Raw genomic sequence first — 25995 nt, 5'->3', positions numbered from 1 at the left:
GCCTGGCGCCATCCTGAGTTGAGAGGACAGCAATTAGCAGAGAAATGCAGATGACAGCATCACAAATGATGGCAGAAGTGGGAAACGCCCCCAAATAAACACGTACCTCTGGGAAAGGACATGAAAGAAGAGGAACTTTTGCACCGCAATGACTAATACAGAAAAATTGCCCAGCCAAAAAGCTCTTTTCATTTTCATGTGAGCTCAACTTCCAGTCCGAGACTGAAACAGCCAAAACAAGATTCAGGACCATTCTTTCCTCTTTATTCACAAATCACTTAGTACGAGGAGAGGGCGCCTGGGGAAAGGTAGAATTATGTTTTCCTTTTTCTTCTTTTTCTAAAAGAAATTCAAATATCCCAGGAGAAGAAAAGGGGAGAGTGGAGTGGGGCATGGATCCAGGGAAGAAAGGATTTTTGAGATTCATATGAAAACCACTCAGGTAGCATGAACACAACAATGAAAATCAAAACTTTTTTTTTTTTTTTTTAAAAAAAAAAAAAAGTATAACTGGAACCCTCTCGACTTAATTTATATAAAAAAAAAAATCTTCTGCCTTCCTTCTTCTGCTCTTTCAGTTATTCACTTCTGTTCTGAAGGCATTTGCTTTGTTTTTTCCCCATTTCTTCCATTCTTCTGGTACTAGTGTGTCCTGGAAAGGAAAATCCAAACAATTAACTCTTCCACGCAACAAAGTACTTCCTCGAAGAGTAAAAGTGTCCCCCGAACCCTCATTCTCTCTCAAAGGAAGTTTATCTGACAGGAGAGCAATAAAACCAGTACTGCAATGTAACTGAGGAATGAACTCAAGTAGCATGGAAACGTTCAGACAACATGAAGGTCTGGCACAAAGGGATGGATGAGCCTTATGAAACAAAACGGGACAAAAAAAGCAGGGCTGAATGCAAAGCCTGCAGCTACTCTACCATTCTTCTACTTTAAACAGGGCCAGTTTATCCATTTGGAATCAGGTGGTCCATGTAAACACAGAGGAGAGGCCTCCAACAAAGCTGGCACAGCAGGTCCATCTTTCTGGGGTCCTTTTCTCTCCCAAGATGCCAGATACAAGCATAGCTGGGTGCACTTCACAGGCCAGTCCCCAGATACTGGTACCAATACAGTCTTATATGACGTATCTGGGGCACCAGAAAACCCAGCAAAAAGGAAAAATGCTTGTGACTGCACTTAGGGATTAGGAAAACCTAACATATGGACCATGGATATTAAGTTATTCTTAACATCTTCCAGGATTATTCTCACAGCCTATAGGGAATTCAGGAGTTAAAATACCCAGCTGAGAAGCAAAAAGCTCACAAGCTGCGGAGAACACACTTCCTGGGTATTTGGCAACTGACCACTAAAGCTGAAAACCAGTGGCTCAAAGTTTTGGTCAAAAGTGGAGCATCCAGCAACCAGCAGAGCACCAGCCAACAGCCAGGCTACGGTCAGCACCGCTCCACCTGCACGAGCGACAGCCACATCCTGTTCCTCTCCGGTTCCGTGCCAGAGCTTGTGCTGTGCTAACATCCCTCCCTCCAGCACCCCAGGGAGGGACGAGGCAGTACCAGGGTGTTTTTCCTATGGAACACAATGCCAAGCTCTCCATAGGTGATTTTTCAGATAGCACGGAGGATGGTTTTAGATGTGCAAACAGAAGCTCAGAGCACAGCACACGTGGTTTCTGAGACGCAGCCAGCCACGCTGGTTTGTTTTGCACCGCAGAACTGAGCTCTGCCGAGCACACTGCGTGTGTGCCTGGAGCACTGGCTATGAACATGAGAGAAAGCAGACGCTCATGAGACATAGCAGTGCTGCACATTCTTCAGCAATTTCAGTCCCGTTGCAGGACTTGTCCCAGATTCTTTCTCCCTTCTACTTTATAGAATAACGTGCTGCTAAGAAGTGATGCCACGCACAGCGAATTGGGTAACAGCGTAGCGGGTAGTCCTGCCTCCCACACCACTGTGGACATCGCAAACTGGGACCTTTCCTGCTCAGAATCAAAGGAAATGATGGGCTTTACACCAGCAAGTGATAATGGAGACCTATCAGATGGTTGTATTCAATCAAAGGGAGCTTGCTGCTGCTGCTGACTGTGCCATCGTGACCGGTTCAGTCTAAACCAAGAGTGAACCCTGGGTAAGGTCATGTTCTCGGCTGAATGAGGTGGTGCTGACCTAGTTTCTGTTGCATACAGAGCTCTTGTCAATCCAAGCAAGGACATAATTCAGTTCCACCAACAGTAAAGAGCGTCTAGCAGCTGAATAACCAGAATACTGCACATGGGAAAGGGAATACCAACAGCAGGATGGGACACGGGGCATCTTTATTATGTTCTCCTCTAGCTAACACTGCTAATTATTTACAGGAACAATATTGCTTAGACTAGGTTGATTTCTACACCTCAGTGTATTAACATGTGCGCATATCACCACACAGACTCAAGATGATTAAGGAATCACAAGAAGGCAATTTAGTCTCAGAGGACACGCACTGCTAGTATGCAAACCCAGCGGTAGCCAAGGACACCCAAGGACTGATTGAAAGCCAAGTAAACAATGTTGGAAGGAAGCAGCTTCAGCTCGTATCTTTTTGTGCAAGAAGGGAGGGATGAAGAGAAATGAAGCAGGCAGCAAGCCCAAGAAAGGCAAATTCCAAAAAGACCCTTACTTCTAGAAGAGCTGGTCACTAGCAAAACCCCCTTTTATCGCAGCGTCCTATACTTTGCCAACCTACTGCTCTGCTCTGCAGCGATCCTGCCAAAAGGAGAGAGGAAGAAAGGTTCAGAGAAGATAGGAAAGAGGAAAGCAGCCCTGCTCCAAGAACCAGAGCCAACGATAGAAACGCAAAAAGCAAAACCAGGCCTTCTGGTAACTTCTGTAAAAACATGGTTTAAATACAGTTCCCCCCCAGCCTCTACCAGCGCTCTCCACAGCGCAACAGCAGCTTTGCCTCAAAGTGCAATCTAGTTAATTACCAGCGCACTTCAACATCTGAGACGGACTAGCTGCATGTGAACAAAAAGATACATCTTTTTGAACTTTAAAGTCATGTACAAAGGGTTTAACTTTAGCCTGAGGTAGAAGTTTTACTTTCAAATTTGCCATTGTAGTTGCAGCTTCGTGTCATTTACAGTGAGAAAGCACACAGACACCCCCTGCAGTGTTTTGAAGCAGGAACCAACCACCTGCATTTCTGTGCTAGCAGAAGCCCTGGTTGAGCTAAGACACTTAAAATATAAGGTTTGTTGTATTCTTTCCTCCCCACATCTGTACACTAGGAAACATGTTGTTAATAATGATTTATTATTACTCTTTAAATTAAAAATGAATCACTATTCAAGTGACATAACATAGCCCTTCTGGCAACAAACTCCTGGTAAGAACTGTTATGCTAACAGAGTAAAGTACCACACCAGAGACAGCTGGACATCCAAGGGAGCAAGTCTGAAGAAGTTGAAAGAACAGCATGGAAAGGGTTGATTACAATAATTGTGCCCCCTGTATACCCATGCAAATAGAAATGCTTTAAATGCAACAAATCCCTGTGAAACCCCTGAAAATTCTACTCTTCTGTGTTTGTGAGGTTTTGTTGTTGTTGCTGTTTTATTTTTTTACAGCTTATCCTCATTTTAATAGTGTGATCAAAAATGTGAGAACCCAGGGATATTTATGCAAATAGGCATGCAAGGATAAACTTCTAAAGGCTCAAAAAGGGGAATTTAAAAAAAGCACAGGTCTGATGGTTAAGCAGATCATGAGATCATCTTCAGAGCCGAACTCTACATTTGCAGAGTACAAAAGGGCTAAAATTTAAATCTCATGTGGAGACTCCATGGCAGAAGTGGCAGTAGTGAAGGAGGGGTGAAGGTCTGACTTCTGACTGATGCACGGTATTGGAAGCTTGGGTCAGCAAACAGCCTGCGGGCTGCTTCAGCCATGGCACACACGTGAGACCCTGTGGCACGGGGCATGAACGTGAAGAATCAGTCCTATGCCAGTACAGAAAGTACAGGTGAGGTATCCATGCAAAAACTATGTCCATATGGGGCAAGACACTGCTGTGCCATGCTTGAGGCACCCACCCAGCTGGGCAGGGCACGATCCAGTGCTGCTGAGCTGTTCCAGCACAGGTTCAGAACCAGCACTGCAGTCAGGTTTGACAGCCCTGCCTCAGCAGCACAGTCTAGGAACAAAACCACACAGGCCCTGCTGCACAACTTCTAGCTGGAGAGAAAACTTGCTCAGGGCTGGCCTGTGTTTCACAGTGCCTGATACAGATTCCTCAGTGTATTTATTACAGAATCATAGAATAGTTTGAGTTGGAACACACCTGCAGAGATCTGGCTCAAGTGCCAGCTCAAAACAGAGCTAACTTTGAGGTCAGAGCAGAGCACTCAAGGTGATATCCAGCCAAGTTCTGAACACCTCCAGAGAAATAAAGGCTTCACAACCTCTTTGAATCCTCCTTTACAGTGCCTGACAACCTTCATTGAATTTTGTGTCCCTAACATTTATCAGAATTTTACCTGTTGTTGCTTGTGTGTATTGCCTTTTGTTTGTGACTGCACTCTTTCAAAAAGCAGCTGCTCCTTTTTTCATTGAAATCCTTCTTTGGGTAGAAGACAGCAGTAAGGCAACCCCCACCTTAACATTCTTCCTCATAAAACTTATCCCGCAAGCACAGCTGCATAGAAGTTCGGCTTCTTCTGTGTTTATAGCAGCTCTCATTACCTAATATTATAAAATGTTGATACGCCACATAGTAAAGCAATTTTGTCAGGGTATTTATCTTGCCAAAAGTGGCTCTCCCCATGCCAAGATGCACGTGCTTCCACTCATTTTCTCTACGTGCCTGACCACTTCAGCAAGTGGCCACAGGGGCTATTCTCTCTGAAGGAGCAGTTAGCTGCACCTCAGTGACAGCGCCTCATCACCCTAGTTCAGGCACTTAATCCGAAAACAGGCATGAGAGGGGGAAAGAACAGACCCCCCTCCCAAGATTTAAGAACTGAAAGCAACATTCATCACTGTATCAGTTACTGACATACGATAGCATCGATGCAATCTCCTCCCTGACATCTTCAAAAGCTGCTCCCACCAAGGCATCCGTGCCTGGCTTACCGTTTTACTGCTTTATGAGCCAGCATCCTATTGCCTGCCAGGAACGTGACACCACCCAAAATGGCCAAGTACTTCAGAGTCTGGAACATGTTGAGCTGAGTCCAGTAGACGTACATGAGTCCCAACATTGCTGTGAAAAAAACCAGCCCACAGTTCAAACTATACTTCAAAGACAGACCATTAGCTATTCCCAGAACAATTGTTATGTTGTACTGCCAGGCCTAAGCACTTGGTTTCTAACTCATTTCTGAATCTCCAAAATGACAGATTTAAAGACTATACATTATTGCCAAGGGAAGACGACATCTGGGTCCTCATATTGTAGAAAAATGACGGACAGCATGCAACCAATCCTCCTGTGGCATAATTATGGAGCTATTACAGACCTTGAAGGCTTTTAAAAAGAGGATATTCTGGATTTCAACAGAGGATATTAACCTTTACTCACTTTTAAGAGCTTATAGCTTTATAAAGCCTCCAAGGAAACTGGTTTGGAATAAGCAACATGCTGTCATACAGGAAACAGTAGACCCAATGTTCTTCCAATCTCCCGTGTTTCTGAGAGTCTACCAAGACTGTAAATAACCATGCAATCAAAGGTGTGATTATAGTGATGACAAAGCCTAGTCCAACTGAAGAACAAGACTTCCACAGGAAGAGCTTCAAGGAAAAGATGTAGATGGTAGCCCTGCATGTTTCAGTCCCCACAGAAACTCCCTGCTTAAGAGGACAAACATGCAATAACAAAAGCGTGACCTCTGGAAATACAAAGTTCTATCAAGTACAGATAAATTGTGTGTGAGAGGAGCCTAGGTAATGACTGCTGTTATAAGCTGATGGCCAAAACAGGTTTATCACCATATTAACAATCATGAAGAGCAGGAAGGCAGATGAAAACAAGAGAACAAATGTTATGCTATTATGTCATTATCGTTAATAGGCTGCAAGCCCATTTACCACCAGGGCTCTCATCTGTAACTCCCAGGTGAGAAGGTCAAAGCAGAAAGCCTCTGACACTTACCAGCATGTCCCATGTGAAAAACAATGGTGCTGGGAGCAAAGCTGAAGTTGGAGATGTTGGCACCAATCTTTATCCACTAAAAGGAAAAGAAACAAAACCTGAATAAAAAAGGTCTTGTAAACACAAGCTTTTATTTTAAACTTAAAGGAAACAGAGTTGAAAGACACTTAAGTTCTTCAATGAACACAGTGTATTCTCTACAGAAGCACATTGTCTTCTAGTACAGAGGACAGAAGAGTAATTTTGTCAAAGACAGCGCTGTTAAGTTCCTTTAGTGGAAATTTCTCCTACTGCTTCTGAGTCCCCAAAGGCAGTTCCTCAATTATTTTAAAGTGAAGAGAGGATATCGCTTGAAATCTACATTTTCCAGAAAAATATTGCTATTTGTTTCCAGCTGAATTAATTTAAAAGTATGAAATAGGTAACAGTCAGTTATGTAGTTTTGGACTCAGCAAAAGACCAATTACAGATACATGATATTTACTCGCAAAAACAATCGCAGTTTTCAGAATACAGAAGAGAAAGGCATGAAGGATGGAAACCAGGAGCAATGAAATTCCTCAAAGTGGTTTCTCATCCATAAATACATTGCAAATTCCAGAGACCAATGGACACAGCTTTCTGAAAGTGAACCTCCAGCAAGAATAGCTAATGGGAAATTACTGCAAAGCAAGTAAGGGATCAGTTTCATCTTCTAAATAAGGTAATTTAACTTGACTAGATGAGATTTTTCTTTCACATTAAGTTTAGAACTGATGCTACAGTTGAACTAGGGCTAGACATTTCAACTACTGACACACAAATGCCAATTAAGTCCATAAATGGGAATCAGTCTGATGGGATTAAGTAACACAGATTTTGTGATGGCTATATTGAGTGCAAAGCAGAATCGCTGCTTTTCTCCTGTAGAAGAAATGGAAAAAAAAGAAATGGAAAGAAATGTCATTCTGTGGCCCAGTTCACTCACCAGAATGAGCAGCAAGAGCAGTGGTGAGAGAATCAATGCCGTGAACGTGTTAGATACCACGGTGGGAGGCCTCTTCTCAGGTTCCCTGAAGAGGTGCTGCAAACACACAAACCCAGCTCGTAAGAAAGCATTCCAACAGAACAGCTTCTCAGCTCCACACAGGACCAGCTTCAGCCCTGCTGCTGTTCCTAGGCATTCCTCTGGCTGAAGAGCATGCCTCTTTAAAGTAGCACCTATTCCACTCTGCACATTTGGTCCCTTGCTCAGTTAACTTTTACTTGCACTCACAGAAGCACTGGTTAGTTTGCCATCAGCAGAGATGGCTAGAATGATGCAAGAGAAATGTCCAAAAGCAGAGAGCATTCTGTGGTGCCTACCTCGTCAAATTTTCTTGTTTGAGTCTTCTCATTGACACCAGTTGCTCTTTCACAGGTAGGACACTGCCTATTTATTCATACTGCAGGGGACTGCAATTAATTCCCTCCCATTAAGCAGTACATTTGTGTTATTTTAATTACACTACTTGCACAGTTACTATTTCTATGAGAGATTACTTATCAAAAAAAGTTATGATGAGAGCAAAGACTAGATATGCAAAAATAAGACGAGCCCCCCCATCTACAGAGCATGATTTTTGGTTTTGGTTGTACCTGGATTTCAGGTTTGGGAACAAAAAGGTTCTTGGACTGGACCGTGGATGGTGCATCCTCCTCTGGGAATTTGATCACAACATCAGCCTGAAATGAAATACCACAACTTCATGAACTTTAACTGTAATGTATGAAAAGTTTTATTACATTACTGTGACCAATTTGCTTATCATGCCTATCAGATTGAAAGTTTTTTTTAAAGGAATCTAAAATAAACCCTCCACGTCTTAAAAGAAATTTCTCCTACAGAGAAGCAGTAACGCCCTTTATTCATCACTAAAGGTTGGACTTATTTCCAGCGCAGCAAGCACAGAAAAGCTAAACCTTGAAGTGTTTGCTGTGAATTTACAATTGAACCCACAAAAACACTTAAGTTCCTATTTCACCCTGTGATGAAATAAACATTTCAATCCCACTTTGATGTTTACATGGAGTTTGAAAACTTAGAAATGAACAGCAAACCTTAGAACCCATAAATGGCTGAAAGGTTTCTGCTTCACTACGAAGAAAAAAAATGAGCTTTTTTCTTCCAAGCTGGTACACCACCCTCCTGCTAGACTGTCAATTATCTCAGAACCATGTCACCACACTTCCAGCTACATACCACATTCCACAGGATTGGATTTTCCAGAGTGGCATCGCCAATTATCAAGTACAGAGTATAGGTACCAGAGGCAGAATCGAACTCAGTCTTTCTTTCAGAGGTATCCAGCTCAAACTTGTATACATTCTTGCTGTCTGGTTCTGCAACAAACACTACCTCCTGGCCAGTCTTCTGGTTGTGAAGTCGGACAAAAGTCTGAAAGGAAAGATTGTGAAATTGCTGGAGTATCTCACAATATGTTTATGTATGTGTTTATAAATGCCACTGAAATGAGAGATTTACCCCCAAACAAAAAGCACAACATTTAACAGAAGTTAGAAAATAAACTGAGAGGCCAGCTCTCTAGATCCCTGCACAGCCAGCCCTGTACAATGTCTCTTCAAGTAGCCACATTAACACAGAACCAACTCTGTCCAGATGCCCATGTGGGGTACAAGGCAACATATTGAATGCTACTGGAGAGGGTATGTGCAACAACACACAACAGGGATGGATGCATTTTATTTTTTAGACATGAACAAGCCAAATCCACTTCCCTCCTACCAAGATTAGTGTTTTTTCCACAGTCCATGTCAGAAACATAAGGCTTCTCAAAACCTACCAAACCTTTTCAGAAGCAACCATCACCTTGGATGCTTCAAGATGGAACGTTTTGGTGACACAGGATGACAAGAATTTGTCCTAACCTGGTGGGGGGTGAGTTCAGCTCCACTGTTCACATCTATCAGCTGGAAGGATAGAGCAAAATTCTGATGGCTGTCAGCAGTGAACGAGCCCTTGGCTTTGGCTGGGTAAGCTACCCTAGGAAACAAAAAAAACACAGTTGAAGTGATCTTCCAAATGAAGGCCTGGCATTCAAAGAAACTGAGGCAAGCAAGCCTGACTAACAGCACTGCTATTTACTCAAGTGGTCTATTTTAACAAGAAGTCAGGTGACCTAATTCTTTCTGTTCCCCCATAATTCAAGGAAAAGGAGGAACAAAATTCTTCTTTTTTTTTTTTTGCAAGCTACATACGTTTTTATATAAAACATTAGTTCATTGCAGGTTTTGGAGGAACAAGAAGAACAAGGCTTTGCTAATACTACACCCCACCTTTCATTACACAAGGCTCTGCTACAAAAAGGTGTGATGGCAGCGTAACGGATGTAACACAATCAGACTTCAGCACAGAAAGGCTTTATCAACACGCAGGGATGGACCTCAGAGAAGCAATGCAAATGAAGTTAAATTACAAGCATTTCATTTTAATTGATGTCAGTTAAAGAGCAACTGAGAATCAGGCACACCAGGCTGTGATAAAGCCATAACCTCAAAATACAGTGTACATATTGCATTAGATCCTCTCTACCAAAGTTCAACAATAATAGAAACATTAAAATAAACGTTTTAAACTCAACTTTTGCTACAGAGAGGTACCAACAAAGGAACAGAAGACTAAGGTCACCTGTTTTCTGTTAGAAATTATTTCAGCAATAAGGAAAACCACTTATAAGAAACAAATCTATTCTCCCAAAGAGCTCACAGGTGTAACAAACAGCATTAGTACAATTTTGTTGGCATTCCAATACAAGATCCAAGTAGGTAAAGCTCTGAGGACCTCTAGTCTAGAACGAGCACTGCCCCTTACAGGATCACAGAGTGAGTCGTTTTACCTGGTTGTTTTTGGTGCAATGCTCTGATCTTTATCCACAGTAGAAAGATCTACATTAGTAATCCCAACTTCTGTGGAAACTTTGACTTTCAGCTGCAACAAAACACAACAGAAAGTTACTGGGACCACTCCTACATTTACTAACAATGGTCATGTTCACTTCAGAAGCTTTCGTTCTTCTGTCCCCTTCCCCACGGAGAATCTTCCTCTACACCAAGACAGAACCTAGCCTGAACAAGCATGTCTACACCAATTTACCTTCTGGCAAAGCTCTTGCATCTGTTACTAGCCCCAAACCAACCCTTTCCCCTTCACTAACAGCTGTCTCTAAAGACACCAATCCCTCAGTTGCGCTGGAGTTAGCTCCACTTTGCAGAACTGTTTTTAATGAAACAGTCCAGATATCCAGATCCAGCTAGTTTTCCTTTTACACTAGTAGAAGCTTGCTATTAAACATGACATCATATAAAACACGACTTCAAACTGCACATGCACTGTACTTCTGTGCCCTGGACAGCAATCTGAGATGAGAGATGTCTCCAGACAGCAGCCAGTTATGCCTGCGTTGGCTCCTGAACCCTAGGAGGTTTCTGCTGATTTTATTACCAGCAGGCAAAAGCCAAAGCATTCCTGCAGGTCTGCACTTTTTTGTTTTTTTTAACTGTGCCTCTGAAGGAAGGCTTGCTATTTATCATTTAGGGCACTGCAGACATTAAGGCCTTGCCATTTATCACTGCTCCTTTGTGCTAAGTGCCCTACAAACGCCGAGCAGAGGAACGACTTCCTGCCCTCTCCCCTGTCCCAAACCTCAGACCATCCAACCCAGACAGTGAACCTCAGCGGGTCTGACTGACTTCAGCCCTTCTCCCAAACACAAGCGGTTACTGCAGTCCATAGGATTTAATTAGCACATTTGTTCTCACAGCTTACAAACGCTCCCCTGGAGAATTCGTTTCATTGCCAAGACATTTTTCAACACACTCCGATTTGTTACTGCAGGTTTGCTGATGTGAAACAGCCCCACCCCCTCAACCTGAAAAATAATTCCCACAAAACCTGCGGGAAGAATATGTGAAAACAAACTATTCAGGTCAGACTTCAAACACAATAACCTTGAGAGCTCCTTTACAAAAAAAGCATGATTTGATATAGATGTTACTACTGAAACTGGATCCATTAGCAGACTCTTTAGGCTAACTTTAGCAAAATCTTTCTCTGTTCCAAGATGGGAGCAAAGAAAGATGGACTAATGAAATAATCATTAAAAAAGAGTTATGTGAAGGCAACTCAGAGCTGCTGCACACAGCCCCTCCAACTGCACGGTACACAAACATCCCTCAAATATTTTAATGCCAGGAAATGCAGGCTCTGCCTGGAATAATAACCCACTGGTTTAGCTCATTACTGTCAAAAACGATGGTGCATTAAGGACAATTAATGCTAATAACAGTAAGGAAAAAAAAAAAGCAGTTCCCCCAGCAGTCCTCCCCCATAACAATGTGTCTTATTAGAAGCAGCTCACACAAAGCCACCGAGGCGTTAATGCATTCCCCCTGGTACCTCTGTGTGCCAGCAGCGAGCTGAAGCAGGACCAATCACTGCCCTTTTGACACTCCTAAGTGCCATTACTACTGCAATGACAACATCAATTTGATACAGACAGGAAAGGTCAGCAGTTGTAAATACGTGTCTTCCTCTGCTCTGAGCTGACTACGTTGCAAGACTTTAAAAAGCTGAGCTTTTCCTTAAATAGGCAACTGAGGGCAAAAATTAACCCGGGAACAGACATCACTGGAGAAGAGCATTCTCAGCTGTTGACACTGCAGTGACTATGCTGGTAGTCAGCCGGGTCGCACGCTTCTCACAGCAACAAACTCGGGAAAGTAGAGCTCTGAGTGTTTTATACAAAAAACTCTTCTTCCAAGAGGTGTGCTGTAACAGCTTTTGCCACCAAAAAGGGTTTATGAACACAAGAAATGAAGAATTAATTTCTACTTGCTTTGGTCACTCTTTCTCTGCTACAAAAACATCACCACATAGCCAGTTAGAAGCCAGAAAGACACCCACAGCTCTTCTCTAAAGCTCTCAAATGCTTAACCTCCATGCATCAGGCAATCACCAGACAATCAGTCATCTGCTAGCCAAGCTTTGAGATTTACAGGCTCAAGTTCTGAATGCTCTGAAGAACATTCTTAGTAATCATTTTTGCACAGCTAATTTAAAATATTGGCTGCTACATGAACATTTCCACCGTTAGCCTTTATTCATTTGCTGTTAAATTAGTAAACGATAAGTCAGTTTTGAAACTCACACAAATCTTTTTTGATCATAAACTAATCTGGTTACTGGTCACAATCTCAAGTCAAAATCCAATACTTTATAGAAAAACGTGATAAAGATGCTGTACAACGTGCTTAGCATATATAAATAAAAATCCGTTTCACCAAATCCCACAGAACTGAAGTGACAAACACACCCACCTCAACTTTGTTAGCAATAAATCGGTTATCTCCATCGACACTGATAGAGAAATCATAATATCCACTCGCAGGTTTGACGTTCATGAAGTTCAGCTCAAAGACATCTCTGTAATAAAAAAAAAAAAAAAAGCAATGTATTAAGCATCCTCTAGGACACTAACAAAGCAACCTACAAGCAGGTAATATCTTGCTACCAAGATGTCTCCAAATATGCTAGATTAAGCAGGTAAGCAGAAATGTGACACAAAACTAACACTACTACTAAGTACAGCGTGAAAAGTATCTTCAAGCTCCCTCGAAGTCAGAAGAAGAATGTTGCAACTCCCCACTCCCAAAAGAAAAAGACCTATGCAACAAATTCAACATCACTACAGAACATGCTGTCACCTGTTGCCAACAAAATGCAACTACAGCATTGAGTCTGCCATCACACAGGCATTTTTCTGGTGGAAGAGCATAGGAAGCAAGTCCAACACTGTTTAAATAACAGCTGTTTGCTTTACAAAGCCTAAAATAAGATAGAATTCTTACCCTGACAGAACAAATGGTGTCTGTTGAAGGACGGTGGCTTTGGTGGATGCAGACTTGGCATAGTCCAGCTTTACAGAAGCTTGAGTAAGTGGCTGGGACATAACATTGGTCACTTGAAGCTACAAAAGCAAAAGAGGAATTTCTGGGAAACTCATTGTCTCAGAAGGAATGTAGAAGCACAGACAACTTTCTACCCCTTCTGTATTATGTACCTGGAGTTCTCTCCTGCCCAGAATCCTTGATTGACCTAGTTCTTCTTAACATAACGGGGAAAGGTAAAGTTTGTAAAAGAGCTGACTACTACAAGCTGCCTTGTCAAGGCAGACTAAGTCCTGGGTAAGCAGAGGTTTCTAACAATTATTTACTATAAAAGCACTAAAACCCCAGACCTAGAGAAATGGAGCATGTCATGGACCGTAAAATGAAAGGCATCATCTTATGCATCCAGTTCACCCAGACCTACAAGACTACAGAGTAGGCCAAGAGATGAATTACGATTTTAGGGTATGGACTTACCTTGAGCACAGGCTGATGGTGAGACACAGCTGCAGACCCCTCAGGGACAATAATGACAGGCAAGTGGTAGCGGTTGCGGGATAAAGCACCCGTGGCACAAGCAATACTGAAAGCCTCTGAGAGTGTCTCGAAATTTTTCTTGCTAAAAATGGCATTCATCAGCTGGATAATTTGGTCCTGAAAAAGAAAGGCAAACTACACATGAGCACCAGCAGCTTACCACAACACTGCATAACAGTACGATGCTATTAACAAAAACATTATTCAGACAGTTTAATTTCCCCCATTTGCTTTAAAAATAACTCAAGTTATGAGGTAACCCAAAATGAGCTACCTTTCACGTTAGCATTTTATTCTTGGCTGGGAGGTTCCAACCACAATTACTGTAATTGTGCTAAAATCGTGCAAAAATAGGATTTGGATCTACCTATCAAACTATGTGTTTAAGAAGGGAAGGTGCCTTCAGCTCAGCAGTCCACACTGCGTGCAGCTGCAAACAGACAGCTTGGCTCCAGGAGCAGGATGTAAACTGCCTTCTTACTGTGAAGAAGGCCTGGGCTACACGTCCTGGCTACCAAACAAAGTGGGAAGGCCACGGAGAGGCGATGCCAAGCATCCTCACGACTCTGGAAGCAGCCATGCTAGGCCCTCAAAGGCTCAGCCCCTTGGGCATAGCAGCATCTTCAGGCTAGGAGGCTTAACTGTAAAGCAGTGCCACTAGGAACACCGAGCCAGCTCTGGGATATGCCTAAACTAATTTCTTCTCTTGGAAGTAGGAATGGGACAGTTCCCCAGCTGGCTTTCCTACCTGACCTTGCCAGCACCACACTGAGCAGACTGCACCATCTGATACAGATTCTTCCAGTACTCCCTGCTAGTCAGGAAAACGTCGGATTTCACTACCTGTACTTTGATCCAAAAAAGGACTGTGGGCTAAATTCTAACCAGAAACGAGAATAATCAAAGACAACCCCAAATAAAGCACTAGGCACGCTATTTAGTAACTTGCAGATGACGTACCCTAAATGAAACCCACAGCATCTCAGATGTTCCACCTCATGCTTGTACATTAGTGCTCATTAATGCGTCATGTGATTATAGAAAGCATCCAGACAGACGCTACAGAACTCCTGCATGCTACAAACTGTTTTCCTTCATCTGAAGTGCATGGCATAGCTCTAGACCTTAACCAGCAACTTACACACACATTTAATTTGTAAAAATTAAAAAGCTATTTTTCCATATACTTCATTTGTTATTTTTTAAAGTGAATTGTGTTGTTTTCAGGAGGCACCTTTGCCATTCACAGGAGATAAGAGCATTAAAGCCCTGACAATAGCACTTCTGACAGCACAATTCTGAATCAACACTAAACAATTTTCCTTAATTGGGCCTTTTCTTTTTTCCTTACATCACTTGGATGCTGACAGTTAGAATTGTGTGTAGGAGAATCACCACCTCAGAAATGACATCAAAATTACTTCGCAGTTAGTTTGTTGGCAGCAGCATGGAAGAGAGCCAGGAATTAACTCAGATGTCTTACACCTGCTTCTGTTTCAACCCTGTCACTTTGCCTTGTTCTCTTGCCATTCTCAATCAAAAGCGCATCTACTGTGGCTAACCTGTTATGGAAAAAATACTAAATGGAGAGCTTGCAATAGTGATTTCTAGCTTAATTAAGCTCTAAAGAAATTTTCAAACGATCTTTCATTATAGTAGTGACAAGTTTATGCGCCTGAATTCCTGTAGGAGTACAGTACTAACATTGTCTCCCTTTTGGATACTCTTGACTAGGGTGTCTGTGTTTCCTCACAGGTAAATAACACTTGCAAAACACTTTGAAATGCTGTAAAGTGCTAGGCAAGTGCCAAATACCAGAACAAACTCTGAAACAAGAGTTTTTTTTTCCAGCAGTTTGTCTCAATAAACAAAGAAATCCTAGGCCTCACTTGCGATTTCCTTCTGTACATAAAAAAAAAAACAAACACAAATTCAGCATGTGATCTCAAAGGTGGAATTTCCTCCTACGTTCTGTTATTTAACATTCACTCTGAGATCTCCTTTTTCACTGAGTGTATTCATTTTTCCAGCAGAAATTCCACCTCATTAAACTGGCCTCTTGCAGTGCACCATGATGACCAGGTAGATCCTTTCTGTAAATCACACCGTGCAAGACAGGACAAGGCAGATACAGACCTCCTTCATTGCTGGCTCTGTACCCACATGGTCAGACAGCTTATAGGCAGCAGCAACAAACAGTGCAGTAGTCTCAATTCCTTCTTCAAATTGCAGATATACTCCTCCCAAGTCATCCAGGCGAGCAACAAGATCCTGACAGAAAGAATAAATTCTATTTAGGTTGCATTTTAGTAGATCCAAGGAAGGTAACTCTACAATTTGACCTCTAGTCAGGAGAATTGGTACAGGATTCACTGAATTATTTTCTACATCATTTAGAAATAAGAAAAAAAAAATACCTTCAGCCTTTCCTGGATTTGATTATATTTACATCAGTGGACTTTGTGTCACAGTCCACTGTGAAACAGCTGAACTCCACGAGAAATATCTGCTTGAAGGGAAGAGCCAAGCCAACCCACCTGATGCAAACAAGGAATTTGCCAGATTGTTTTTTCATTGTGTTTCCTATTAACACATCTTTTAATATCACAGACATCTAGCAAATAATCCTGAATAATTAGAGACCATAGCGTGTTCCTACCTCTATCTCTTCAACAATGGCACTTAAATCTGCCTGCTGGGACAAGTAAGATGCTGTTTCTAACGCCTGGATGGTTCTGAAACAACAAAAAAACAAGTGTATGAATTTTGTTCCTTAAAAGCCAAACATCCTTCAAAGCAATTACAGTTTCTATTCCAAATGAGGCGTAAGGCAGCCACTACTGCATTTAGTTAACTCTAGGCAATGAATCTGAAGGTGGAAACTTAGAATTCATTAGAGAAGACTACTTTAGCTGTACCAGCTTTGCAATAAACTCAGATTTGAATGCGGAGAAGAAACCAAACTTATCTCTGCATTGCCCAGATCCCCAAACGTGCTACTGAAGCTTCTAGGAATCTGGATTTTTTTTTGCCTAGAAAACAAGCCTTTAAAAGTTTCCCTGTCTTTCTTAGCTTTAAAGAAAAGCTCTATTCTTTCCTTTCACAGTAAAAATTACTTAACCAATTCTTTGGTGATTAGTGCCAGGATTCCTTCTGCTTACTGGCACATTTTTTCCACCTCACAGCACACACATCCTAGCCCATAGACAAAAGGTCTGAGGACGAGCATGCAGCATACCACAAGCTGGAATGATGCAGAACCATGGCTGGATTTTAAGTCAAAGATTTGTTGTGAATCTTTTTAAAAGAAGAGGCTTCTTTGGCACGCATCCTCTTTATTGACCATTATTCTTGAACTAAACTGAACACATAAGCTCATTTGCTAAAATCACAGAGAACAGCTCAGAAACATTTTCCACATTCTCCCAGAGAGATGATAATGAACTAAACAAATATTCCAAATGAGAACACAGCACAATCTACCAGAACTACATTGCAAAACCTCAAGTGTTAAAAGAGCCTTTATTCTACAACCCAAATGCTAGCAGATAAGTGCGCAACAGTGAAACATTTCTGTCTGAAAGACTTACGCCAGCACGCTTTCTTCTTTGCTAAGACGAGCAGTAAGGGCACTAAGTGCTTCCTGAGAAGCTAAAGGAAGGCCAAAGCCACTCAGGGCCCCGACAGCATGGAAGATCTGGGTGATCGAGGAGTCCTCACTGACAGCTGCAAGCAGCAGCTCCCTGGTCTCATTTGAGATAGTAACCTGAGGAAGAGCACAAAGAAAACACCGATTCACACCGAAGAACACAGCTTCCTAGTCACTGCTGACTTGTTTCTGGAGGAGCACGCGTGACTGGTGAACCGTAAGCTATAGCTGGGAAAAAGCATTTACCATTCATTACCTTTCATTTCAATTAAGTCCCTAAGATTTGCTGTCAACTCTCAATTAGTCAGGATAATCCACAATTCAGATTTATCCTGGAAGCCTGCTAGTAATACTACCTGCTTTTCATCTGATACCCACAACTTAGCAAGCATGGACTGCACGTGCATTGTTGCAGTGTTCACTGCCGGGCTTTCAACCACACGGTGTGCTGCCTGTCCAGAGAATGCATGATTGATGCTGCTTTGTGGAGTTATTAAAACACACTGGCTCCTTTTTTTCTTAGCCACTGATATTCCAATCAAGAAAGCACCGAAACATCCAAACCTCTGTCATCTCCCATACCTACAGGCTGGCTCTGCCCCACACAATGCTCTGCATTCACACCTTGACTGAATGTGAGGGGTACCTGGGGAAGGAAGGGAGTGGAAGCAGACAGCCTTCACAGCCATGGATCTTCTGACAATCAGCTCTGTGAAGATCTACTTGTTTGAAGGAAAATGCGTGACTGTTCAGAGAAGTTATTTGTTGTGCATAGGCTGAAAGAGCCAGCACCATCACAGAGAAGGACAGAAGATACCTGAACTTGGTGGGTAAAGGGGAAACTGCTGGGGTAGGAAACGATCAGCTGCTGGATACCGTGTGTGAAATATAGCAGAGGATCATTTTAAGAAGGTATTTACTCGTTCTGTTTCAATCATTCGGTATCAGGTGTGTACAAGAAAACTTCTCTGCTAGATCCCCACATCGGTCAGGACAGAGAGAGGATATCATGTGTCTAAGATGCAGCACAGTAGCATGGTTTTAAACAATTTTTAGACATTATTAGATGTAACAAAAAAGGCTTTTTACAACTGTGCCTAGACCTGTCATTTACTGATGAGATGCTGTTCAAACCAGAAAGTAAACAAAGAAGAGAACTGGAAGTTTCTACTCTTCAAAAAAAAAAAAAAAAAAAAAAATCAGAATGTGGCTGAGGAGCCAGTATTGGATCAGGTACTCAGAGTTGTGGTGAAGAAAATACTTGCTTTATACCTGTTCACTTTGCCTTGTCTGGGAGCACTCCCAGATGCTTTGTAAGCTATTTACCTAAGACACAACAGAATACCACGTACTAAGAGAAAGTAAAATAGAAGTTATGCTTATACACGTATCAAGGTAGATGTTGACTTTGCAGCATCTGTCTTCAGAGGTTAGGACCCCAAACTCACCTCGCAACCAGACAGGACGCGGATGGATTGTGCAGCATAGAACAGGGAGTCGACGCTGCTGGAGTCTACGTGAGATTTGATGAAATTGCACGCAGCCTGCAAGGAAAGAGAAGTTAAATTACAGCCTTGACTTTAATGATTGACTCGAATTAAATGATACTATAAGACAACTTCAGTATAAAAACGCACAACAGTGTACATGAAAAAAGGCAAAAGAAATCCAAATAACATTTGTGATGTAGCAGAACCTACAGCCCCAGACCCTACACTACTAAATGGTGCACAGTAACAAAGATGGTTCCTGTTCAAAGCGATCAGTGATTCTCACGCTGACTCTACTGCAACCAGCTCAAATTTGAGTATAACATTCATCAACATCCAAAACCCATGTGCATATTTCGTAGGCAAAATCTTCCAGAGACAAGAATTTTGCTTCCCAGCTGTACGTCACAAACATAAACACATTTATGGATACAGAATGTCAAAGCATAAGATAAACCCGGTAAGCAGCTAAACTACGAAGGCGAGCAATGAGATTACTCACTGACAAGCAGCCAGCGTACTCCTGACAGACTACATGATACGTGCATCGCCCACATCCCCTTCTGACCAGAAAATAACCAAGAATTTAACTGCTGGTACATAAACCGCTGGTCTTTGAGCATGGGAAGAACAGGCCTTTCAACTTGGACAGGATTTTAATGCTTTAAACCAAACTTTTAATGTTTTAAACCAAAGATATACATTCAAATATTATGCCTAGCTGTTATTTTTTATTACTTTTACCTTTTAACCAGCCTCAGCTCAGGCGGGCAGGGCAGGGCAGGGCAACGCTGCCCGGCAGCGGCCTCCCCACGGCCTCACAGCCCCGAGGCGCCCCCTCCTTGCCCCGCGGGGGCTTCGTGCCTCCCCCCCCGCCCCCCGCTCACCTTCTCGTCCTCCAGCCGCAGCCCCAGGCTGCTCAGGCCCACCACGGCGTGGTAGGCGGCCCGCACATCGCTGAAGGGCCGCTCCAGCGCGGCGCGCAGCCGGGCCAGGTCTCGGGCCGTGAGGCGGTGGCTGGGGGCCAGGCCGCGGGCGGCGCCGAGCAGCAGCAGCAGCAGCAGGGCCCGCGCCCCGCACGGCGCCGCCATCTTGTGGCCCTCCTCCGGCGCCGCCGCGCCGCTTCCGGCATGGAGCGTACCACCCATGCTGATCAAGGGGGGGGAGGGAGGATGGGGATTGCTGCCGCGGAGCTCTGCCTGCCTCAGAGACAACGAACGGGGACGCTGTGGGGGTGGAAATGGGAGCGGAGCCGTATGGAGTGGGTGGAGGGTTGGAGGCGGAGAGGGGGTGAGGGGGGAATGGTATAGGCAGAGATGCCCCCCCCTGCGGAGCGCAGTGGTACGTGCCGCCCGGCGGCCGGCGGGGATGTGGGCCCCGCTGATTGGCCGAGCCGCCCGCGGCCCCTGCACCGCCACGGCGCCTTAAAGGGGACGCGGCGGCAAAGCCACACGACGTGTCGCGACATGCCGTGATGTGTCGCGACATGCAGTGTCGCGCCGTGCCACCCGAGGCCCTGCCTTTATAAGGGGGGCTTGTAAAAAAAAAAAAAAAAGACAAAGTGCCCCTTTTCCCAACCACACGATGACAGGATGGGGGGGGGGGTGGGGGTTATTTTAAGCTAAAAAAGGGGAGATTTGGGTTAGAGGCGAGGAGCAAATCCCCCAGGCGGGCTGCCCAGAGGGGTGCTGCGGACGGGGCCGGGCTGCCCTCCTGCTGGGCCCGGGATTTGGGGCCGGGGCTGGGCCGCCTCCTGCAGAGGGCACTGGGGGCTCGTGCTGGGAGCCCCCCGGGAGCCCAGGGGCAGCGCAGGGAGATCCCTGGGGATGGGGTCCCCCGGGGGTGGCCCTCCCAAGCACCCCATAACTCCCAAGCACCCCATAACGCCCCGTGGTGCTGCCGCAGCTTCACGGGGAGAAATATAAGCAGAAACGTGCTGCCTCACGGTGTCTGATTCTTTGATATTTTGTCCCAGAAAGGGCTTGTGTTCTGCACAAAAACCTGGGTTTTGCACAAAACGCTGGGTTTGCGTCACCTCACAGCTGGCGCTCAACAAGCGACATGTTTCGGCCAGCTGCGGTGCCGCTCCCCATCCCGCTGCCCTTCCTGGGCAGGTTTTGTCCAGGATCGGGGCGAAGCCAAGCAGAAGGACTTAAAATCCCTCCAGAAATGGCGTTTGTCTCCTGGTCAAGCCCGACGTGGGCTCGAGTCCACATCAGATGCTCACAAAATCCCCATGGGGGCTGAAAACCCAGGGGTTGAAATCCCCAGGGGCCAAACCCCCCCTGTGCACCTGCCCGGCCTGAAGGGGAGGCTGGAGACCCGCAGCTGAGCTCCTCTGCTGTGGCTGCTGGGAAGGGGAAGTATTTTATGGGATGGGAGAGGAGCTAAAGGCCACTGGTGCAATTAAGCGCCTTAAATGTGGATTTTATTTCGATGTAATGGGATGGTTATTGCATATAAAAGAAGTGCCAGATGGTTGTTAAAACCACATTTACTGAGTTCTAATAACCATGCGTCTGACCCGTGTCCCTTCAAGAGCTGCAGTCCCCCGTTACAAAACCAGTCGCGAGCCCTCGCCCCAGGCAGATCCTTACTGGGACCAGCCTGGTCCATACTGGCCAGTGTCCGGGGAGGGGGTTCCACAGCTTTGCTTTTCTGATGGTGACACAGGCGGAGAAATGGGGAGGTGTGGAACAAACCTGAATGTTTGGCGCTGCCAGGATCCCCTCCTGGGGCTTGGGTGGGCAAGGGGCTGAGCGTGACCCCGCACGGAGCCTCCTCTGCAGGTCTGCTGGGGGCAATGTGGTTTGGGGGAGGGAGGAGAGGGGATGGAGGGCAGAAGGGCTCAGAGGATGCGGGGTGGAGGATGGAGATGGACAACAGAGGATGGGTGATGGAGAGCTGTGGGTAAACAAGGGAGGATGGAGCAGGGAGGATGGAAGAGAGAAGAGGGTGGGTGGCAGAGGGAGGGCAGAGGGGAGAGGATGGAGCAAGGAGGATGCAGGATGGAGGAGGGCCCTGGGACAAGGGGGAAGCTGGTGGGATGGCTTCTGCTTCTCCTCCTGTGGGATCCTCGCTTAAACACGTGCAGGTGCAAGCAGGGAAGGTCCGGGGTGAATTTATGGGGGGAATTTATGGAAAGGACCGTGGGCCTCATGCCCCAGCTGCCTCCCCACACCTGCTGCATGAGGATTCACAGGACCTGGGCAGCTCAGTCCCTGCCGTGGCCCTGAGGCAGCAGTGCTGGGATGGACCTGACCCCTGTGCCTTCAAGAGGAGCCTGCAACAAGCACAGCAGTGAGCCCCCAGACCTGCAGGCCACAGCACAGTGTTCCTCCATGCCGCTCTGCCCTGCAGCCACCCTGCCTTCTTTGGTAAAGACTCCAACAGTTCCCTTTTTAGGGTCAATAGCAGCAGCCTGGGAAGGAGCACTCCCCGCTCCCCCAGCCCACTCCCTGCTGCTGCCGTGGTCCCTCCGAACCTGCTGCCAAGCAGCCTCTGAGCCTGTGCTGTGCTTCCGGGGCTAAAGCACGTTCCTAGGCTGCATGTAAACGGCTTTTCAGGACAGCCCTTCCCTGCACCGTCAGCCCCCGGCCCCGGCAGTGCAGGGACCCCTCCTGGCGCAGCCTCTCAGGGAGCCTGTGCTGCTCAACCTGCCTTCCCAGGAGCACAGCTCGCCCCGGCTGGCACGAAGGTATTGCGGTGCTGGCTGGGCTCTGCTCGCCTTATTCATACTCCTGGAAAGCTCTCCCTGATGAATCCCAGCTGGGAGGCCTTTTAAAATCTCATTGAATTCTTTATACGTATTTTCTGCAGGGCTGTTGGTGCCTGCACCCGGACCCAACCTTTCTTCTTGGGCATCACCCCTGGGTGTCCCACTGATGTGGGGGCTCTCCCAGTTATCCCAGTCCCTCCAGTGGCAGCACCTCCAGCACCCCTCCAGCAGCAGTGATGTGCCGAGTCCTACCCCACCACGAGCAGCAGCGTGGGTCACCCCGGTGGGGACAGCGGGGGAGCCGGGCACGGGACGGGTGCCATGCGGCGGCTGCACCAGCTGGGTTGCGTTTGCATCGCTCCCGTCACACATGTTGGAGCTCTCCCTTTTCCTTGGGATGATGTCAGAGCCACGCTGCCCTGCCAGATCCTCCTGCAGCGAGCAGGGAGATGGGCTGGGGGAGGCAGCACGGAGCTGGGGGTGGGGGGAACCCAGCGGGGACACCCCCAGGGCAGCACAGCTCCCTGCGGCCGCTCTGTCGCATGCTGCCTGCGGGCAGGGGCTGGCACTGCGTCCTCATTTCTTTCCCCTTTGGCTCTTCCTTTTTTTCCTGCTCCCAAATAAAAGGCAGCTCCCGCTTGGTGCAGGCTGCGGGGCAGCAGGGGTCCTGGCGTTCCCCGCTCGCCTCCAGACATGAAAGGGATGCGCAGACAGGTTAAACACCGTTGGCTCGCCCCCGCGGCTTTTCACAGCTCCCGTTCCTGTCTGGCATACCAAGACCAGACGTTTTCCTGGCAGCTTTTCAGATCCCACCATGGGTAAAAACCCACCAGAAGGAGCTGGCAGGAAAATGTGATTGAGTGGGGCCTGAAGGGATGGAGAGGATGTGCATCCCGGCCCACTGCAGGCACCCTCAGGCACCTCTCCGTCTGCACCCACCTCCTGCTTTCCCTTCCACCCATCAGACTCGCTGGACAGGCGAGTGAACCGTCTTCCTCTTGAAAAAGTGCCCCTTGCCCATGGGTTTTCCCACCTCCTCTATCCCCACTGCAGTGGTCACGGGGTCCCAAAAACCCCCAGCCCCCCTGCAGCAGCCTGGCCCCTTGCAGCCCAGCTCTGGTGGGGAGCAGCGTGGGGGCCCCAGGGTTTGCTTTAGAGGTTTGGGGGGGGGGACACAATTTTTTTGGGTGGATAGAGGAGTGTGCAAAGATATGGGGGCTCTGCAGCAAATGCAGTGCCAGCTCAGAAAGCTCTGCATTCGCCAAGCTCTCGCAGAGCCCCGCCAGCCCGGTTATCCGGGGCACGTCGCCCTGGGTAGCTGCGGGGCCATGCCGGTATGTGGGGCTGGGGACGGGGTCACCCCGACCCACCTGGCCCCCGGGAAGGTGGGACTCAATTCTCTCGCGTCTGCCTGAGTGTGACCGGCCCCGCGCAGGGGTGACTGCTGAAAACTTGACAGCTTGTTTGGATGGAAAGCAGGGGGAGAGCGCTTGGCAAGGCGTGCCGGGAGGAGCTGTGTGCCCCCCGCACTCGGGGAGGGCTCGGTGGGGACGTATCTCACCCCCCAGGCCCCAAATGCTTCCCATATGGCTGGTAGGATGAGCCGCACAAAGCTGCCTTTTGCCTTATTTTGGGATGGCTGCAAGCAGTGCAAAGCCACGAGCCCGCCGGTCTGGCCCGCCTTGGCTCGCCTGCCCCAAATTTCCCCCTGGAGCAGCACCTGAGCAGGGATGCTGCCAGAAACTGCCCTACAGACTGCCTCTGCCCCCACGGAGGGGCCTTAATAGGTCTCTTCCTGATGGACCCAGGGACGGGACGCAGGCAAGTCACTGCCATGGGGCTCCCCGGGGCTGAGTGCCTGCAAAAACCCCTTTTTTTGGCTTCGCTGGAGCACCGAGCGTGGGCGGAGGTGGTGACGGGCACGGGGGAGGACCTGCCTCTGCGTGCATGTGGTCGACAGCCCAGCTTGGCTGATAGCGTTTCCCTTCTGCTCCGGCTTTCCTCAAGCCCATAAATAAGGAACAAGGCCCCAGGGAGCACTCAGAGAAACTATTAAAAATAATTAAAATAAAACAATAAATAAACACAGAGAGACTGGAGAAATAAACCTCAGCTGTGCAAGCTCCAGCCCCCTGCGCTGCCCATGCTGCCGGCCCCGCCGAGCCAGCAGGGCCCTTCCCAAAACCCTGACGGGGTCACAGCACCCACTGGGGGCTGCTTGGGGCTTTCCAGCACCCCTCAGGATGGCATTTGGGGACAAACACCGGGGCCTGGTGCCAAGGCTGCAGGGCGAAGGATTCCCAGTGAGGACGATTTTCTCCCCCTAGGCTCCCTGCAGTGTGGAGGGAGAGCGTTTCATTCTCCAAAAAAAAAAAAAAAAAAGAAAAAAGGATCAGGATCTCATTGAAGAGGGGTGAAGGAGCTGGGGCCAGGGCGTAAATCCACGGCTGGAGCCGGGCCAGGTGACAGCAGCACGACGCCGGCCGGGAGAGCGCTGCCTGCTGCCTGCTGCCTCCCCCCGCCGCGGAAGCAGCCAGCTCCTGCCTCCTTCTGCGACTGCAAGCGTCAGGTTGGGTCGCCTTGGATTGCCCGAGCTCGCTTTGCTCCTCTCCTTCATCAACATTCAAGCGCCAGATGCTCGGAAAAAAAAAAAAAAAAAAAAAAAATGTGCCCGTGAATCCCACCGGGTCCCTGCTCTGCGGCTCGGAGCAGCCCCCAGCCCCCAGCCCCGACTGAGGGAGAAGGCGGCCAAGGCCGGCAGCTCGTAAAGAAGCCCCGCGCTGAAACGGCTCCTCCGGCCCCGCGAGCAGAAGGCGCCCGGCGTGGAGCAGCTCGGAGAGGGCTGAGCTCAGCACCCCCAGCCCCTGCACGCACCCGGCTGCTGCTTTCGGAGGGCGATGGGGGTGAAGGTGCCCCCCGGGGGTCTGCTCGCCATTCAACAGCGAAACCCGAAGGGTTTCCCGTAGCGGGACGCAGGCAGAAGGGCTTTTTGAGGGTGACCCCGACGGTTCCCTGATCCCATTCCACCCCAGCACGTTTGGTAGGGGCGCTCACCCACCCGGCTAGGTCTCGTGCCTGCTGTAGGGTGGCATTTCTCCCCCCCCGGGGCCGTGCACAGCTGCTTGCCCTATGTGCGGGAGCTGCAGCTGCTCTCCACCCCCTCTCTGATGGCTTATCCAGGGATGGAGACAGAGCAGTGCTGGAGAGGGGAAAAAAGAAAAAAAAACAACACCCCTGAGTTACAGAATCTGCTTTTCAGCAGGGCCAGAGCGCGGCAGCAGCGAGGTCAGAGGCAGGCAGGGTGCTGGTGTCGGGGGTCCCAGCCCCCAGGGGGCCTGCACAATCCCGCAAGCCCCCCGCTCCCGCTGAGCTTTCTCATTCCTTGCCAAAATCACTCCGCGGCGTGTCAGCACGCTGTCATTTCAGGAATCTCATTTCGGAGAGGCTTTTTTCCCCCCCCTCCTCTCCTTTTTTCCCCTCAGACACAAACCAGAGACAGAGCCGTTTTATGGGGTGTGAGGGCAGGGCTACCA

General features: G+C 47.2%; 1 protein-coding gene across 2 annotated transcripts; it reads right to left on the bottom strand.

The window, feature by feature from the left end:
* Nucleotides 1–523: 523 nt before the first annotated feature.
* RPN2 (ribophorin II) lies at nt 524–19835 on the bottom strand. Of its 2 annotated transcripts, XM_032198350.1 has the most exons (17): nt 19632–19835; nt 18703–18798; nt 17196–17371; nt 16265–16340; nt 15742–15876; nt 13546–13722; nt 13030–13148; nt 12499–12604; nt 10020–10111; nt 9052–9166; nt 8366–8560; nt 7762–7848; nt 7112–7207; nt 6145–6220; nt 5124–5253; nt 2671–2756; nt 524–652 (listed from the first exon to the last, which is right to left on the bottom strand). In XM_032198350.1, exons 1-16 carry the CDS (start codon nt 19833–19835, stop codon nt 2705–2707), a joined length of 1932 nt encoding a protein of 643 aa, XP_032054241.1. In that variant the 3' UTR covers nt 524–652; nt 2671–2704. The 2 variants fall into 2 exon arrangements, with proteins under 2 accessions (XP_032054241.1, XP_032054242.1); XM_032198351.1 differs by lacking the exon at nt 2671–2756.
* Between the last annotated feature and the right edge of the window lie 6160 nt (nt 19836–25995).

Source organism: Aythya fuligula, chromosome 16 (genome assembly GCF_009819795.1).
Source record: "Aythya fuligula isolate bAytFul2 chromosome 16, bAytFul2.pri, whole genome shotgun sequence".
Classification (NCBI taxonomy): domain Eukaryota; kingdom Metazoa; phylum Chordata; class Aves; order Anseriformes; family Anatidae; genus Aythya; species Aythya fuligula.
The sequence above is the reverse complement of the archived record's forward strand: the minus strand, read 5'-3'. Positions and strand labels throughout refer to the sequence as shown.